This window comes from Natator depressus, chromosome 8, assembly GCF_965152275.1.
Source record: "Natator depressus isolate rNatDep1 chromosome 8, rNatDep2.hap1, whole genome shotgun sequence".
Lineage (NCBI taxonomy): Eukaryota > Metazoa > Chordata > Testudines > Cheloniidae > Natator > Natator depressus.
In genome coordinates, this window is record NC_134241.1 from 53,402,319 (window position 1) to 53,421,231 (window position 18,913).

General features: G+C 49.6%; 1 protein-coding gene across 1 annotated transcript in view; it reads left to right on the top strand.

Moving 5' to 3' along the window:
• The window catches only part of RGSL1 (regulator of G protein signaling like 1), a 33,557-nt gene that overhangs the window by 6,318 nt on the left and 8,326 nt on the right, over positions 1–18,913 (top strand). The window contains 14 exon segments of the mRNA XM_074962023.1: positions 676–805; positions 3,670–3,824; positions 3,826–3,876; positions 4,047–4,209; positions 5,972–6,972; positions 8,157–8,219; positions 10,648–10,879; positions 12,249–12,356; positions 12,769–12,877; positions 13,901–14,094; positions 15,230–15,347; positions 16,669–16,765; positions 17,311–17,440; positions 18,429–18,609. Coding sequence (XP_074818124.1) covers positions 676–805; positions 3,670–3,824; positions 3,826–3,876; positions 4,047–4,209; positions 5,972–6,972; positions 8,157–8,219; positions 10,648–10,879; positions 12,249–12,356; positions 12,769–12,877; positions 13,901–14,094; positions 15,230–15,347; positions 16,669–16,765; positions 17,311–17,440; positions 18,429–18,609 — 2,732 coding nt within the window.

The window sequence follows — 18,913 nt, forward strand, 5'->3', positions numbered from 1 at the left end:
TCATGTTTATTCCGTTGATTTATTTTAACATAGGGAATCATGTTCTTTGTGAATCCTGGGTACAATCAGGAGCACAAGTGATCAAGGCCCTGATCCTGGGGAAGTTCCATGGGGCTTGATCCAAATTCCCTTGAAGTCAATGGAAAGACTCCCATTGACTTGGGGCGGGGAGGGGGAGTAGGATCAGGGCCCATCTGCAGAAGTTTCATTGAATTCGGTAGAACAGTGTGGAGCAGAACATTCCATCCTTAAACAGGATAGGGCAAAACCAGGAGCCTTCACCCTAAGCCACCTCCTGCAGGGTCTCTCCTCTCCACTGCTACAAGCAGGATTCGCCTGTGCTTTGACACTATTGATCCCTGCTGTTCTCACTGGGGACCCTGCTTCCCCGATGCTCCAGCTGCATCATCACCACCTCTTCCTCCCATTGATTTCACTGACAGGAAGCAAATCCCTGTCCCCCTAGGTGTAACCCCATTGGGATCAATGGGGTTTAAGTCCCACAAAATGTTCATTACTCTGAAAAGGTCATGAAAAACAAGTCCTACCAGGCTTTGAGCCCTGGGAGTCTTACAGGCCCCTAGCCCTAATGGGTTCTCATTTAATGAGGTCAATGGAGCTACACCAGGGATAGATCATTCCTCACAGTCTAATCAATCTTTGGGGGGAATACAGGTGCCAAAGTACAAAGGCTTATTGACCTGGATGGAAAAGTACCGGCTGCCGCACTTCTGTAAAACCAACTTGTGTCTTCATTACATTCTCTGTCAGGAGCTTCTCAGTTTCATTAGATCCAAGGAGGCAGGTAAGCAGAGGTGACCTTAAGTACAAACATTCTAATGCAGGGCAGGATTTCACACGTCAGCAGTGCTGTACCCTGACTCCGTTCAGTTAAGGTGCTCACCTCTGGTGCATGCTGACTGAGGTTTGGAGAGTTGGAGACGCATTCTGGACTAGGTCATCGTGCTTATAAAATGGTTGCATTTTTTGTAAATGGTTTCATTTGTGCAGGGGAAAAATATTTGTAAACGGGAAAAAGGCTCAAAAGGGGCATTGTTTATTGTAACAACTTACATTGGAACCCAGTGACTTCTCAGTCTTGGGGTCTTTAATCAAGACTGGATGTCTTTCCAAAAGCAAGGCTCTGGCTCAACCAGACGCGGTGGACGGGATGCAGGACTCAATGGGTGAAATTCTATGGCCTGTGTTATGCAGGAAGTCAGCCTGGTCCCTTCTGGCCTTAACACCTGAGGACTCTATTCTGCCTCAGTGATTCCAGGTCAAATGTGTTCAATTCACACATAAAAAGATCGTATTCCTTCTACTTTTCAAGCTCCTCTCAGGCTTGAAACAGGCAGATATTGGAGAGAGAGAGAATTTGCTGGCAGTTCCTCTAGGAGTCACTCAGCTACTATGGGCATGAGCAGTGGTGCAGTCGTGATTTTTTATGTGCAGTTACTCCACCTCTACTAGCGTGGCCCCACACCTACGATGCCTGCGAGGTCACACTGTGCTGAGGAGGCTATTTTGGTCTATAAACCGTGGTTACAGGAAGGGGACTCTGACAGTATGAGCATGCAGAAGGGTTGCAACAAATGATACCCTGAAACATGGAGCAGAAAAAGCAAATATCAGAAGAGCACAGAACAAAGTGAAGGGACTTGCTGTAGTTGGTTGTTCTGCTCCAGTCCTCCTTTCCCCCTCTCCATAAGTTACATTCCTTTTGCACGCCCACGACTGAGGGTTAAATTGCTGCAAGTTGCCCACCTCACCACTTACACCTTTTTTTGGCATTTAAAATCATTTACCACTTGTACCCAAGTCTAACTTGCACACTCCCATTAAAGTCACCAGCCAGTCAATTTCTCCCTAAAATCTTGATGGGAATTGCACCCAAAGGTGGGCTGTCCACCATGATGCTTGAGATGCTGAAATAATCCTCTCTTATAAATGTCCTGAGGTGACCTGGTTTTTTCCTCATCTGAAGGAGCAGCAACCATTTAAAAATGATATCTTTTGAACGATCCTGGATAGAAACAAATGGTATATGCCCTTGGGGGTCCCACTGTTCCAGTGACATATAGTAGGTTTGGTGGGTCAGGAGATAGCCCTGATTTAGGCTTATTGGTGCGTTATTTCTTGTCTGCCGTGTCCTATGCTTCTAAAATAGCGTCCTAGCCTGTGAACCAGCCAGTCTGTGTCATAGTTGCGGCAGGTCTGAATCTGGGCCATAGTGTTTACCCCAAAACATGAGGACAACAGCCCGTTTACCAGGGAAATGGAAAGCTGTTGAAAGTGAAGACAAATGGGAGAAAGGCAGACAGGATCCTCTTGGTGTTTCATGGGGCACAACCACATAGGGCCAGATTAATCTGGTGTAACTCCAGGGAAGCCAATATTTAATGCAGTCATTGGATGTAGAAAGGTCACCCACCAGCCAGTACACCTCTAATGACTGGGCACAGTGTAGAAGCCTCTTGGACTCTGGTGGCCCTTGTTTGATGGCCACTCTGAGCCTGTAGTGGTTGTCCATTCTCATAACTCAGCCCTCCAGCCACATGGTTTGTCATCCCACCCCTTCTGGGGTAATAGAGAGCCTAACAAACAAACAGTACAATGACCTTATGCCAAGTCTTTAGCCCCATACCGGGATCACTAGTTCTTGTTTTCTTGCATCAGGCAGGCTTTCACATCCCCTTCCTTGGAGGCAGGGAGGGGAACCCAGGGCCTCCCTCTCCTCCAGGTTCTAAGCCAGGGACCCTGTACTAAGCAGGTAAGATTTGCTTCCTGGGGCCACTTCCTACCTTCATTGACCTCCAGGCCCCTCTCAAAGAGCAGCTGGTTCTAGCATTTTGTCCTTGGAGGCTCTGGCTCCTTGCACTGCTTCCTCCCACTTTGCAGCTGGTGCAGTCCTCCCCAGGTTCCCGGGCAGCAGTCACTCTCTGGCTGAGCTCCAGCCTTTTATCCCAGCTGGTGCTAGTCACATAATTCCCTGCAGGTGGGGAAGTAGCTGCTCTGCCTGGGTGGCTATTGCAGCGCAAGGTCCAGACATCCTGGATAAACTTGGGTTATACCATGGATTAACTTGGTCCATGTGGTTCAACAAAAGCTCAGAATCAGAATGTCATTATCAGAAGAGCTGCAAAGATAGCTGAGCCATGTTCATCTTGTATTATAAAGCCAACAGGAGCAAAGTTCACACCAGTTTGATCTTTCCTCTGCATCTCAGGCTTCTTCTTGTAACCTAGGTTTAATGTTCAACACCAGGAAGATTTGAAGGGAAGCCCCAGTTAAGATAAAAAATGGGAGCGGGGAGGGGCTAACTCAGAGAAGGAGATGGCAGGGTGTGGAGGGCATGTGTGTGCTTTTACATGTCCATATGTTCATGTGCTGGGTATCACTAGTGGGAATTCCAGCTGAGCATTTGCAACTGGCTCTTATTTGTTCCAGCTGGCAACTAGGTTTTGGAACAGGGCCAGGGTCCATTGGCCTGCTGGCTCCTGGCACTGCTGGTCCTCCAGCAGAAACTAACAAAGATCACTTGAAGGATTCTAGAGGGGTCTACTGGAATTTCACATCACATCAGAAAGTATTCGAGCATAGGGATGTGTTTGCACATGCACATGCTCGAGTACTTTCTGATGTGATGTCTTTCACTTTCTCTTGCAGCAGAGATGCTGAAATGGAAGAGTGCAGATCAATGGCTGCTCGAAAAGTGCATTAGCGGTAGCAGGGGAATGTGGCGCTTTCGTTCTTTCATCCAAGGAATGGCAGGTGACCATAGAGAGCTTCCTTCGTACTGCCCCCTACTTCCCTATGTAGCCATACATTTGTGCAGAGTGGCAATCACTGCATCTGGACATTGGGATATGTAACTTTAAGGCGGGGCCTCTAAAGTAGTTCTACTAAAGTAGAACTCTTCTACTTTAGAATAGCACCTGCCTGTCTCATCAGCAATGCTTTCAGGGAATGTCTCTCCTGCACGCTCTCCCCACTTTCTCATTCTTTCCCTTCCATTAACCATTGTGCTGTGTGTCTGACCCACAGGGGAAGAGCTGACAAAGTTCTGGCTTGCTGCAGAAAGGATCCTGGAGATTGACGAGTCAGATGTTGCCCAGCGAGATCTCTACCTGTCTCTGCTCCAAGTGCTGAGGGCCACACATTTGCAGGAGGGCTCCACAGTGGTCACCCTCTGCAGCATGACCATTGGTAAGGAGAATTTGAGACTGAGAAGCCGAACTTCTAAGAGCAACAAGACTTCAGTGCATCTGTTCACTTTCTGGTCATGTCCAGCACCCTACGCCTGGCTTGAAGAGCTGGGGATGGAAACATGGGGTTGTATTTACAACTAGGGAGTTGATGAGCATGGAGTCAGTTCGTACAGCTCCACCTTGCAGAATGGACATCAGTATCACTTGGTTAGAGATCTCATAGTTCCAGAGATACCAGCACTCAATGAACAATGTGACCAAATCATGGACGGCTGGTATCATAGGCTAGGGGAGGCTCAGCATCCCCAAACTGCCAGGCATGGCCCCGTCCATGCTCCACCCTGAAGCACCCTCCCCCATCCCGCTCTTCCCCCATGGCCTCACCCACGCTACTCCTTTTCCCACCCTCGCTCAGCCTCTCCCCCAAAGCCAGCAGGCACTGGGGCTGGGGCTAGGGTGGGCAGGCTGGTAGGTTGGGACTCTCAATGGCTGGGGCAGGTGGGCCAGTGGCCCAGGGCTCAGGCCAGCCATGGCAGCTGGGGCCAGCTGGCCTGCAGCCTTGGACTTGAGGCGGCTGGGGCAGTTTGGCCGGATGATGGGCCAGGACTCAGGGTGGCTGAGGTGGGGCTCCTGCGGCCATGGTTGGGGGCTTGGGTGGGACAAAGGGGGAGGGCCAGGAACTAGCCTCCCCAAACAGGGGGCTCACGCACCCCCCATAGACCAAATACCTCTTTCACCCCAGAGAGGACCATCCCTCCACCTGCTCAGGCTTGAGGAGCAGTGGTGGAGACTGGAACTGATGGGAGATGGAAATGAAATCCATTCTCTTACCCAAGGGAGGGGAGTTGTTCCAGAGCAGAACTGAAGGAAAGTGGTGGAGCAGAGAGGGCAAACACAGGAGTGAGAAAAACTGGAGACTGACTGGTCCTAACATCCTTTTGAGAGGGTTATTCCACCTCAGCCAGGGTGAGGGCTTGTGCGGCCCATCATCAAACTGGTACAGTAGTCAAGCTAATCTAAGACGTTAACTCACAGAAAGCCCTGGTGGGGTTATGACCCTGCCACTGGGCCCTTTCTAGATGAAGGTGTATGTGGAGCAGCCGGAGTCTGAGGTACCGAGCAGAGGGCTGAAAAGCAGTCAGCTTGCATTCTGCTGCTGACTCTGCCACTGAGTCACTGTGTGACCTAGGTCAAGTCACTTAACTGCTAGTCCCTGTGCCTGCATTACCCTATCTGGAAAACAGTGGGCAGTAATGCACTTCTACCTTCCTGTATAAAGTGCTTTGAGTTCTGTGGATTACAAAACACTCTACAATGCAAAGTATTATTATTGCTGTTATTTCCCCTTGTGTTAAACCATTGTCGTGTGGCTGGAAGCAGTGAGCTATTTTGCTTGCTGACTGCCATGCTGTATGCCGGGATTGTGCACGTATACAAAAACGGCCACAGCGCATGTGTTGCTTTGTCATGGAACAGATAAACCACAATCAAGAATCCAAGTTTTAAAAAAGTCATTAAAATTAGACATCCTTGCAATAGCTTTGTGTATGTGCAGCTTGCAATACGAAATAATGGACTGGGGAGCACTGTGCAGTCTGTAGGACTCCTCTCTCCCCTGCCGTATTTACTCATCACTTCTCAAGAACCTACTCTTGCAGGGTCTGATCCAAAGCCTACTGAGTTAGCGGAAAGACTGCCATTGACTTCAGTGGGCTCTGTATTAAGCCCTTACTTTTTACAATTCTCCATGCCCTTTTCAGAGTCGCTGTTGAAGATCTCAGGCTGGCACCCTCAGTACATCAGCACCAGGAGGGAGATCCTGAGCGAGATGCAGAAAGTAGCCCTGTTTAAGATCCAAAGTTATTGGCTCCCTAACTTCTTCATTCATTGCAAGCTGAACATGGAGAAGGAGGAGGCCTGCCAGCCTTTGTTGTGGGAATACCAAGAGCGTTTATTACAGGTGGGCTCAAAGGAGAAGGCAGTGTCTCCTGCACACACAATGAGTATTAGGAACAGCCGGGCTATGTCAGAGCCGTACTCCAGTAAAAAAGCCAAGAAGCAGATCTGGGATCTCGTAACTTGTGGAAGACAACCTCAAGAAACAGAGAAACACAGAAGACATAGGCTGCAGCCTGAGGGGCAGCCAAGTTCAGACTGGGGTGCAACTAGTCTGACAGACACGAAGCAACCACCTCCAAAAGAGGATGCCCTGGGAAACACTTCTGTGTGGGCACAACATCCAGAAAGGGCTGTTAAAGATATGGAAGAGGCCACTTCTTTCAAAACACCCAGCCCTAATGCCCAGTTGCCTCTTCAACTGGAGGAGACTGGCAAAAGGAGAAGCCTCTCTGATGTACACACTTCTACACCCATTGCCCAGCTGCCTTCACTGCTAGCCCTGAAAAAGATAGTCAAATCCTCTTCTTCTTTGGATTTCCTTCCTTGGGCACTTAATGCCGACAGCTGCGCTGGCCGTCCCTTCGGGAAGTTCTTGAAGAGCAACAACTATGCTGTGGAGACTCATCTTTTGGATCTGTGGCACGATCTGGAGGATTTTCTGCACATGGTGCTGAGCTCCAGCAAAGAAGGCAGCTTCCTCCTGCGCCATTTGATGGGTGAAAGGATATGTGAGATCTACTTAACAGAAAGCAACCGCCAGCACCTTCCCCTGAAGCCGAACACTCTCAGGAACTTGCAAGATCTTCTGCCTTCTGGAGAGGTCATTCCTTGGATATTAAAAGCACAGGAAGAGATTTGCAAGGTAGGAAATGCTGCCATGATGCTAATGCTGGGAAGTGTGATTGACATTCTCAGAAGTGTTGGGCTGCTGCTATGCATGAATGGAAGTCATTTGTAACATTGCAAAACTGAGTACTTTGGTGCCTGACAATCCCTTTACAATGTGCACGGGACACATGCAAACACAGTACCTGGAGCTTCTGACTTCTAAGGTCCCATTGTACGAGGTCAAACTCTGAACCAGACACTCCAGGAGGGATTATTCCCAGAAACACGAAAGGCTAAACTTTCAAAGGTTAGCACCTACATTTTGCTCACAAAACTTGCATAGGCAGCTGTTGTGCCTGATTTACACCTGCAAACAGAAACTGGGGCGTGCAAAATGGGTACTTAGATGAGCAGCTACCCATTTGCGAGCCCAAATGTAGATTTTGCAAAAGCAGCTTAAGGCCTACTTAATGAGGATGGTGCTTCAGTTCAGAGGTGAGGCAGAGAAAGGAGAGTGGAGGTGCAAGAGCACACCATGCTGCACACTGTCTGGTCAGGAATCAGAATTCCCCAAGGATGCAGCAGATGTTATTCTCTGTTTGGGAGAGGTAGTGCTGCCTCAAGTTAAAAATGACCTTCCGCATGGTCTGATTCCAAGACCTTAGCTCTTGCTCTGTGGACCAGGTAGAGGTGAGTGGGGAGCTCACTAGTCAGCGTGCCCAGCCAATAAAGACATGTGAGCCAGGGGGCTGGATGGTGTGGGAAACTGTGCTAGGGATCCTGTCACACTGAGGCTGGTGTTCTCAGTGTGATGTAGTCTGTGACTGAATGCCATTATAACCATAGCTATTGGGTAGCCTATGCAAAATGACTTGATGGGCTTAACCCAGTCTACGTCACTGAAAACACCCTTCAGCTGGCCCTTTAGCCAAGGACCGAGAATGAATTCCCTTTTCCCCCTAGGCATGGCCCTTCCAGCTCAGCGTTGAGGCATATGGACAGGGTAGTGTGGGGCAAACCCACTCTTGGGCCACCTGGGCTGTCCTTTATGGCTCTGCAATAGACTCCTGCATCCATGGAGGGTATTAGTCCAGCACTATTCCCAGCACTACACTGGTTTTTCAAAGCACTCCCTGGCAAACTGAAAGCTGAGAGCTTTCAAAGCATGTGCTTACAAAGCATGCTTGCTTACAAAGCATGTTCTTTTTGCCTTATCAGATACTGAGCTTCTTCTACGATGACTTTCTTGCTGATGATGATGAAACCTTTCTTCATTTTGTGGTAAGAGGAGGTTGTGATGCGGCTGAGGGACTGGAAGGGTGGCCCCTGGCCGGTGTGCCTGAGGATGTTTGTGTCCCTTTGTGCACTGCATACCCATGTGTTCTGAGCATACAATGACTGTGCACACCTGGGGAAGGGTTTGTGTGAATATTGCTGTGTGTGCATGTAGGTGTGTGTGTAAAAGACTCTCTCTCCAGCTCTTTGGAGCAGCGTTCCCGAATTCTTTAAACTAACCTCTGAAATTTAGCAGCCTATTGATGGTGTCTTGAAAGAGGCCTTGAAAGAGCTGTCCGGAGAATTGCCTGACCAAAAACTACCCAAGAGTAGCAAAAAAAATAACCTGTCTGGGCAGGAAACACAACAAGGTACCAATCACATACACAAACCAGGGGTAGGAAATACAGTGAGTAACTGATACATTCTTTAAGGACCCACCTCTTTTCCCTTGCTTATAGCAGGTGCTGCCATTATTACACAAAGAGAAAAAAGTCTGCACACACAGACAGGCGACCCTGCAGCCAATAAAGGCCTTCATTATGGGAGGGGCAGCTAGCAGTTTTAACTGTGCTTTACTTGTGTTTATGGTTTTCACATGTTTTTTCACTGCCTTAAGGAACCAAATTACATGAGTTCCCCTCTTCCCGTGGCATTGCTCTGAACCGGTGGTTGAAATTCCACAAGAAGATCAGATCTCATGGAATACCAGCCCCGTAAATGGCACCTTGAGGCAAGAATGCCTCTGAAAAACATACTTTCAAACAGAAGTGCTAAAATATCCAGGTTTATTTGGATTCCTGCAGAACCCACATGGGCCACCCTGCTAATGGAGGCCAACATTTGCAAACTGATGTCTCCTTTCGAGTGTCTCGGTTTTGGGTTCCAACCTGAGACACCTGGGCCTTGGCTTTAAAAGGTGCCGAGCACCTGCAGCCGCCCTTTCCTTGGGTGCTTAGCGTGTCTGGCTGCAAATCAGACCTTTGTTTTCTTAAGCTGGGTGCCCCAAACCAATGGCCACTTCTGAAAATATTGATCTTGGGCCAGTTTTACAAAGGTATTTGAGTACCTAAAGATGCAGCCAGGCACCAGGTGGGATATACAGAGTGTGTAAGCATCAAAGTCAATGGGATTTAGGCTCCAATGTTCCTAAGTCCCTTTAAAAATGACATTTAGGATCCTAACCCTGTTAGACCTTGCAACACTCAGCAAAGCAATGCTTGAATACCTTTAAAAATTTGGCCCTTATTAATTCTAATGGTTGTAAATTAATTAGCCAGGTACTTAAGTATCCCCTGACAGGGAAATTATCTTTCAGATCACAGAATTGGCCCATGAATTCAATTAGCACTTCAGCCGGTGCTAAAACCCTGAGGTCTGCAGGGTATGAAGCAACTGGGCTAAATTAATCCTTGGTGTCATGCTATGGAATTTGGTGGAGTAGCACCAGGGATAGGTCAGGCAGCTTGTGGGCATATCTTAAAATTTTCAGGTAAAGGACATTCTAATCCTGTTGCCTTGTGAAGCATCCAAATTGCTCACTTAATGGTTAAGAGCCCAAACCTGAAGCCAGCAGCAGGGCCTGAAGGATATAGTTTGGCTGCATGGGGAAGGGGAGAGACTCTGCTGAAGCCAATGAGGTCACACAGGCGTAAAGGAGGGCAGAATTGGGCTCATGGTGTCATGCAGTGCATCAGCAGTTTCAGCCAATCACAGGGATGGGCTGTTTCTCTCCCAATAGCACTTTTTGTTCCATGAGTTAAATAAAATGCCATGAGTGTGCCAGTGTCTGAATGATATGAGCATTTTTTATGTTACTTACTGGATACTCTAAATTAGACTACACTTCAAGGGCTAACAATTCTCATGCTTCAGGGCACATCCGGATCATCAATTGCTGTCAGGAAGACACATCCTCTACCTTGTCCTCCATATTATTATACAACTAGGTGCATTATGAGGGTTTCCCCTACATAATGGAGAGGAAGGGTGGTCTTGTGGTTAAGGCACCAGACTCAATAGACCTAGGTTCAATTCCTGGCTCTGCTGCAGACTCCATGTGTGACCTGGGGCAAATCATGTGGTTTCTCTGTGTCTCATGTAAGACATGGGGATTATAGCACACCCTTTCTCCCACTCTTTGTTTCTTTTGCATATTTACATCATCAGCATTTTGGTTCAAGGACTGTTGCTTTGTGCAGCACCTAGCACAATGGGGCCTCTGTGTGCTACTGCAATATAAGCATCCAGCACCAGCAACTGTCCGAGCCTTGCCTACACTAAAAACAACCACTCGCGTTTAAGCACAGCATGACTAGCTGTGCAACGCAGCTGGTGCTCGCGCCAGTGGAGAAGCTGCCGGTGTGTTCTAGTGTAGCAATTTTGAGAAAGTCATCTGGGCTCCAGCAATAATTCTCCACTCTTTTGGCTGTAGTCTCAGAGGAGCAAGGTCCAGAAGCCTGTGGGAGAAGAGGAGACTTATGGAAAAGATGAACACCTTCTGCTGGCCAAGAGGATAAACGAATCCCTGACTCTGAGCCAAGCCTTATATGGAGTGAGGGACTTCGAGACACTCTCAGAGGAGCACTGGCGATTCATAGCCACTCAGGATCTCACAAAAGGGGGATCGATCCAGGTTGAACTGGAGCCTGTTGTGCGCAAGACAGGTAAAGGGAGTCTCTTCTGGGGGCTTGGACACAGTCACTTGAGTGGGAGGCACTCATGTCAAGCTAGAGGAAGAATGAAATACACAGTGTAGGCAGGGTTCCAGTGATCCCTATAGGGAACCTGGAAAAAGTGGTTTCCCTCTAGCAGACCTTCTTCAGCTGCTTATTGGTTGGAAAAAACGTTAAATAGTTGACAACATTATTTTGCAAAAATGGTGGCTGTTCTTCCAACCAGCTTCTAGAGTTAAAGTGTTGCAAAAAAAGGTCTTAAAACTTTCAGCAACATTTTTTCTGCATTTTTTGGACAAGCTCTGTTGCTTGCAGCCACCTTGAACTTTGATACTTGGGGCTGAAATTTTCCATGCCTGGAGTCAGCCTCACAGCAAACCTTTTTTGCAGTCTTTCTTTGTTCAGCTTTTCTCTACAAAGAGTGGCGAAAAATACATGTGGGTCATGTTTTGTGACCCTTTATTTGAACACAGCTCAGAGGGAGATGGCAGACAATTCAAACTTGGCTGAGATGTCACCCCACTATGGTGATCTGGTGAAAGGTGATTTTGACGATACACGTCTCCCACTATGTAGGGTGTCTGAAGGTACATATGGAGTGGGAGCCCATATGATATGCCCAGGAGAGTATGGAATAGGGGCAGGGCTTTGAGATCAGGGATGCCTGAGTTGTAATTCCAGCTTTGACAATGACTCACTGGATCAGATCCCCTCATGCTGGGACAGGAGGAGCAAACTGTGCCTCTTTGCACCATCCTGGGACATTGCACCGGGTGGAGGCCGCAGCAGGAATGCACGGAAACCCATGGCCAGTTGCCTTGGCTTCATCCCACGTCTTGGACTGCCTTGGCCCCCTAGCAGAGGGGAGGTTGTGGCAGTGCCACATGCTCTCGCCCAGTGGACTTCTGCTGCCTAGAGCCATGCACAAGATTCTACGCTGGCGAAAGCTGTTGTAGACCCTTGGATTAATTTAGCTCACTGTGTGACCTGAAGAAAGCCATTTAATCCCCGTGTGGTTCATCGACTGCATCTGTATACTGGGAACAGCAGTACACATCTTGAAGGGAGGCTGGGAGACTTCAGTAATGTTTGGAAAGTGCCAAGTGTTACTAAACCTGTCATTATTAAGCAGTTTTGGTGAAGCCTGAGTTTCTGTGGACCACTTGTCTTGGTCATTGCTCATCACAGTGGTGAGTCAAAGGATCAGGATGGAGAAGGAATCAGGGGGGCGGGTGGGAAGACTAGCACTCCTGTGGATATAACACCATGAATTATTTCCTCAAGCACCTTCCCAAGGCTGATTGGTAACCACAGGCGGAATGAGTGATTAGTCCAACCCCTTTTCTCTCTGCCCCATCAGACTACAGGAGCATGACGTTCGAGGAGCTGACCCTCAGGAATCCTTTGATGGCTGTAGAGCTGTTAAGCGAGGACTATGAGCTCTTCTGCCGCATGTTTCCCTCCCTTGGTGAGTGCTTATGAGGGGCTAGAACCACGGCAGACTTAAAACAAACTCATGGGCAGAGAACAGCAGACACAACCTTGAAGGACTGAGCCCAGAAGGCACCCTGAGAGGATTAGGCTGAGGAGAGGTCCACCTACTTGCTTCCTGTGGTTCAGGTGATCATCTCCAGAAGGAAGTGGGAGAGGAGAGTCCTGGCCCCCCAGAAAGGCCTGCACTCCAGCACCCTTTCCCAGAGTTCAGGGACAAGGAACACTTCCCAGCAGCCAACCCCAAAGGGACCTGGCCATACTCAGGTGACAAACTCCCACAGCACAGGCTCGCTCTGGGTTCCTCCACCTGGAGGCTGAGTAAGTCTGTGCTCTTTGCGACATGGCTCCCAGTAACCATGGGCCCAAATCTCTTCTCTCTGTAACAGCGTTCGATCTTGAATGTGAAGTGAGGAAGACTGTTCGCTCGAGCAAGACAAGTCTGTCCCTCATGAGGAAGGGGATCCTCATATTAAAAAAGCCCTCTCTAAGACCCAGGTACAGCACCATGCGTCATGGAGCTTTCTCCTTTTTACCACCTCCACTCTCTCTGGCGTCACATTTTCTAACCCTCCAAACACCTGCCATCTGATTCATCTTCCTGTGGAAGCAGTCCCACCTGCCTCAGAGTAGGGCTGTCTCAGACAGAGACATTGATATAGCTGGGATCTGGGCAGTGGAATGTGGGGAGGAGGGGAAGAAACTCTGTATCCCCCACTCCCCCCACACACCCTCATATGCAATCTCACATCTCATCTACTTGTACAGGAAACATCCAATTCAGCCTGGAGGGCTGAATCACTCCTAGTTACCCATCAGTTGGAACTGTTGAGCATCATTAATAAAGCTTCCTCCTCCCCTCATTCATTTATTTCTCATACCTGTCTAGTTTGATTCCCTGCTGAGCTGATACTCCTTCAGCACAAGGGCCAGTATATGGCCTGGGTGCTGCTGATCACTTGTGGGTTCCAAGGCAGTCAGGGCAGATGCCTTCAAGTGCACAGCTGAAGTCTAGTGAAATTAACCTTGCTCCCACCTTAGTTCTCTGGTTGGGATCTTCTGTTAAGCATGAAAGGCCCAGAGCCATTGGGTCAGATTCTGCTGTCTGGTACACCAGTGTAAATCCAGAATGACTCCACAGGCTTCAGGATTTACACTGGTGTAACCCAGGGCACTATTTGGCTCAGTTGCTCCCTTTGGTGGCAGCCAGGTGTGGTAAATTCCACTGATGCTGTTGAGTGATGGGTGGATTCATCTGGTCGCGTGGTTCTCAATGAATCAGTAGCTGGGTAGGTGGCACACATCTGTTTTCCCTTGTTACAGAGAAGACGTACTCTGCCAGTGCCTTCATCAGATCCCATGCGCTGAGGTCCCCAAGCTTTCTACCCTCTCACCATCACTGGGAGTCTGACAAAAACTCCCTGTGCCAATGGAGATGTGGGCGCAGGGCTCCAGCTCTTGATCAGGGTCCAGTGCCCTGCCATAGTGCTGCATCCTCACCCAGTGCCTCCTCCCCACCAGGTATCTCATGGAAGTGCTGCACAACCCCGGCCACCTGGAGTTTTTCAGGCAATTCCTCAAACAACATAACGCCGAAGCCCCACTGCTCTTCTGGCAGGCGGTGGAGAAGCTCAGCGCCGAGTCCAACCCCAAGGCTCAGAGGGCTTTGATCAACAGTATCCTCAAGAATTTCTTCCACAACAAAGTGCCTGCTGGTACGCAGACTCCCTACTCCACAGATCTCAGCTACCCAGGAAGGCAAATGTGATCTAGGCCACCCACTAAGGTTACAAGGGAAAGGGATGCCCCACCCTAGAGTGATTTCTCTGGGCAAAGGGCAGCGCCTAAGCTCACCATCCCAGGAGTGGCCCGGACATGCATTGTACCGCAGACACCCGTGGGGTACAACTCACTCCCGACTTCCCTATTGCGCCAGGGTGGGAGGGAAATAGTAATTTGTTGCTGGGCCTGCCCACAGCAAGGTAGGACAACCCCCTGCACCACCTCAACTGGTTGGTGCATTGGTAGGGGAGGGGAAGCCAGCGCACTGCCCACTTACTCCAGCATGGGGAATACGTGGGCACACAGCAAGGCTGTGGTGGAGCTGCTACTCTCCCTGATACAATTGTACACAAATTGGTGAGGATTCTTGACCACAGGGAGCATCCTCAGCTGCCCTACCTAGGGCTGGCTTACGATGTTGTTGTATCACTCCAGCACCACAACGGGACTTTAGTGGAGGCAGAAGGTCTGGCCTGTCAGTAGGCATTTCCAGTCTGCTGTGCCACAATGCTGCTAAATCCAGGGACCTTGCAGCAAGATTTAGATCCAGCTTGCAGCGGAGTGCACAGGACCTTGCCAGCTCTCACTGCCCAAACCAGTGGGGCATCTGCTCTTCAGGGACTCTAATTTTCATCTCACTGTTTCCTGAGGTTCCTGCTTTTACTGCCACACAGATTTCTAGAAGAGACCACTATGATCAGCTAGTTTGACCTCCTGCATAGAATTTCACCCTGTGATTCTAGCAGTGGAGGAAATTATTCTTCCCTACTGTATCTTCTTTAGATGTTTTGAGCTCAGTAGTGTCACTTGCAAAGTGTGTGAGGTGCCTTGGTACTTACGTGGCCTGCAGACTTCTTCATGGATTAAAAAGTGATGTTATAAAAGGGGAAAATGCCAAGGAAGGAGGGAAAATGTATTGGGCAAATGTGGTGGAGGGGATAGTGATGGTGATGGAGCTCCTGGACCTTGTGAACACGAGGGATGCAAATTCATGGATGGCTCAGGAGGTCCTTAAAATGATAGAATGTCTGGTGCAGATGAGAGGAGGTGACTGTGTGTCTTTTCTAGGGGAACTGCTGCAGTGCCAAGCTTCCATCATCAGAGATATACCCAAGGCCAGCCTGGTCACCAGCTCCATGCTATTCAGAGCACAGAGCTTTGTCCTGAAAGCAATGGAAGAGAAATGGTAAGTAGTCCTGGCTCATTTCACTTTAACGGGGTACACTCACCCCAGGTTGCCTCCTTGTGGCTGGGTCTGGGGATTCTCTCTTGCCTGGTCTGGTGCCCCTTTCCCTCAGTTACCTGCACCATGGCCTCTCTATCTCTCTGGGACTTGGGGTGCTTCCTCTTAGTGACTCAGCCTTACAGCCAGGTCACTATTTGGTCCTCCCCTTCTGGGGCCTTAAAGTCCCACTGGACAAGCTGTCCATATGCCATGTCAGTCAGTCTTTCAGGCCAAGTCCAGGTCCAGTGCCACTTCCCCAATGGCTGGTAGGAGAACCCAGGCCTGCCCACTACTATGAGTTCCAGCCCAGGGACCCTGTGCCTAACAACCACAGTCTACGCAGTCTCTGACTCTGTTGCTGTTTCCTTGGGCTCCTTCCTAATTCACTTCTCTATCTCCTGGCCCACCTCTGGGTTTACCAGCCCAAGCTTCCTCCACTCCCAGGGCCTATTCCCCCCTCTCAGCTTCTTGCCAGAGTCTGTAGTCCAGGACAGGATCCCAGGGTTTACACTCCCCCTCGAACTCCTCCTTGTCTCTAGGCAACTTCCTTTCTCTCTAGGGAGTGACTGCAGAGCCCCTCCCTGCAGCCCCCTCTTGCTCTCAGCTTCCTGGCTTTACTCAAGCCCAGCCTGCCCATGCCTAGCTGGGCTTCATCTTCCATTAGGCTTTATCTATCCCTGGCTCTCCTCCAGGTGCAGCCTGTAAGGTTAATTGGCCCCTTTTAGCTTGTTTCAGCCTTGTGAGGGGTGGACGCCCCATCACACTTCCTGAGAGGCCCGTGGCATTGTTGCTAAGCTTGCTGGAGGTTATACACACACACATACTCCGTAGGAGGATACACCTAAGCAGTGGCCAGAGTGCTGAGTCTGTATTCTGGCACAGCTCTCATTGAAGCCGACAAGGGTTTTACCTGCATAAGGACAGCAGGGTGGCTCATAACTTTTCATACACAAGTGTGTCTGTGATATATTATAAGGGGCAGGTTGAGCTGATCCTTGCATTGCTGGGGTTACCCATAAATAGCAGCCCCCTGCAGCAGCAGAAGCTGGTGAGGAGGGGATCAGAGGATGATCAGTTTCACCCTCCTCATCAGGTTTCACTGCAGCAATAGAAACGATATCCAGGGTCACCCAGCATTCTGGGACTGGGGCAGCCATTCCCCCCACTACCTCTCTCCTCCCTGTCTCTGCCTTCACGCCAGTCTCCTCTTAGCATTGAAGTCCATTGCTTTACTGACTGACTGGTTGCCACTGCTTTCTCTAATACTCTCCCATCCTGGCAGGTTTAAGATGTACCAAGACTTGTACCCTGCGAGCGATATTTTAGACACTCACTTTGTCACGAGGCAGGGGAGGGGATCCTTCATAACGGACAAGCTGGTAAGTAAGGATGGCCTGCACTCCGCCTGCTGACACCCCAGCTAGATCCCATAGCACAGGCCCGAGAGTGGTGAGGGGCTGTTTTCTCTGTGGATGTGTTGATGCCAGTGGGCTGAGGGGTCATGCGAGGCTGCAGAACAAACTGTCTTTGTCCAAAATGAGAGAGTTAATGTGTAGAGCCCCTGGGCTATAAGCTCATCTGCGCAAACAAACCCCTGTGCCCATGCAGAGCCCCACTGACTTTCATCAGGAAATTCATTTAGCGTCAGCATCCCCTAGGGTTCTGACTGAAGCCCAGTGACATTCAAAAAGCAATGACTGTGGCTCAGTGGGGTCAGTAATTCCACTTAATGTGGGGATGCATTTTGGTGCATTAGTTCAGAGTGGCAGGTCTACCTGGGCACAGATCCCCAGGGAATAATCAGGATAATTAGACTGAAGGCATTCCCATCAGGCCCATAGTTATTTACTGCCTCTGTTCCCTGCCTTGCTTCCTCTCCCAGTGCTGTACATAGGCTGACTCTCTCCATGCACATTGCCCACAGAAGAGAGTGTGGTTCGTGCTCCAGGCTTTCATCAGGAGCATCTGCAAGTTCAGGAGGGAGATGAACAATTGGAAATCCCGCAAAGACTTTGAGGACTTTCTCCGGAGAGAGCTCCTAAATCAAAAAGAAAGTATGTCCACATCCCGCTCATTCTCCTGCCTACCATTGTTGTCTCCTGGGGTGAGCAGACTTTAGGGAAGGCAATAGCAGAAACCTGGCAGCTTGTCCCCTGCTGTCATTTTCTTACCCGAGGGTTCTCTGTTGGAGGCATATAAGAGGCCAGGATACCAGCTGGCTCAGAGGGAGTGAAGCAGCTGTGTTGTTCTCGCCATAGCGAGAATCTGCTCCACCCAGCAGGAAGTTAGCCACTGGAGAAGGGGAAATCTCATTTGCTAACCTGGGCAGGCAGCTCTGCAGCTGGCCACTCAAAGTGGCATTTTATGCAGCTCGTGCTATTTGAGCACCCGTGTGAGGAGATGGGCAGCCTACTTTAGGCACCCATTGGGCACTATAATGAAAAATCAGGTCCAAAATGTTTAAAGCAGTAATTGTACTGCATAACCCCCCTGGAAGCTCCCTACACCTTACATTTTCAACTCAGCTGAAGACAGCACCTACCAGCTGCTTCTTGTATGTTCAGTAAGTCTGTGCAGTGACTTAGTACCTGGCTTCAGCTGTGAGTATTTCCTCCATGTGATGGTTTAGGGTGTAGCACTATGTAAGTTCTTTCCTTGTGATTTAGAGTAGTGCTGAGGGGCAGGAGAGGTACGGGGATTAGAGAGTAATGTGAACTATAAGGGCTCTGGATGAGCCCTGTGTGTACTGGGGGAAGTGTACAGCTTGAGGATTACAGGGCCAGAGACACCAGCAGCAAACTGTAGACAGAAGAGTAGAGCACTTTAGGGGGGGGTGAGGGTACAAGATTGCATTGTCGGGGGACTGGGTAAATTGATAGAGAGACACACATGGGCCTGAAATGAGGTGTGGCTCAAACCCATTAGTGCTGGCCCTGTCATCTCGTTGTCTCATGCTCACACTGTCTATCAATTTACCCAACATCTGGGTTGCAGGAGCTTGAGGGAGATGAGTTGCTCAGGTCTTCCCTTGTCCTCACTCAGACTTGCCCAGTAGCTCCATGCGCAGTAACATTGCCATGTCTAGCCCCCGCCAGTCCATGCCGGCTGCCAGCATGGGAGAGGATGTGGAGGTGATACAGGTGAAGCGCCGGCTCTTTAACCAGAGGCACATTTCCATCAACTTCCTGGTCAACGACCTCAGTTTTTACCTGGAGATTGAGAAGTAAGCATGCCCACCCCGTCTGTTTGTTTCAAATACCTTTCGATTTTTCCTGTCTTGCAGCGATAAAATCCCTGGCCTGATGGGCTGGCTCAGACAGAGCGGCACCGCACACTGGTCTGCTGGACACTCAGCTGATCTGTTGCTTACACTGCAGTGACGTGGTGCTGGGAGGCATTGCACTCTGCTCCCAGGGCAAAGAAACTAGACCCAAAGGCCTGTTCCTTTGCACAAAGAAGCCCCCTTTCCACAAGCCAGAAGGGAGTCTTGGTGTGAACGAGTACCTGTTGCTGAGTGCTCTGCAGCG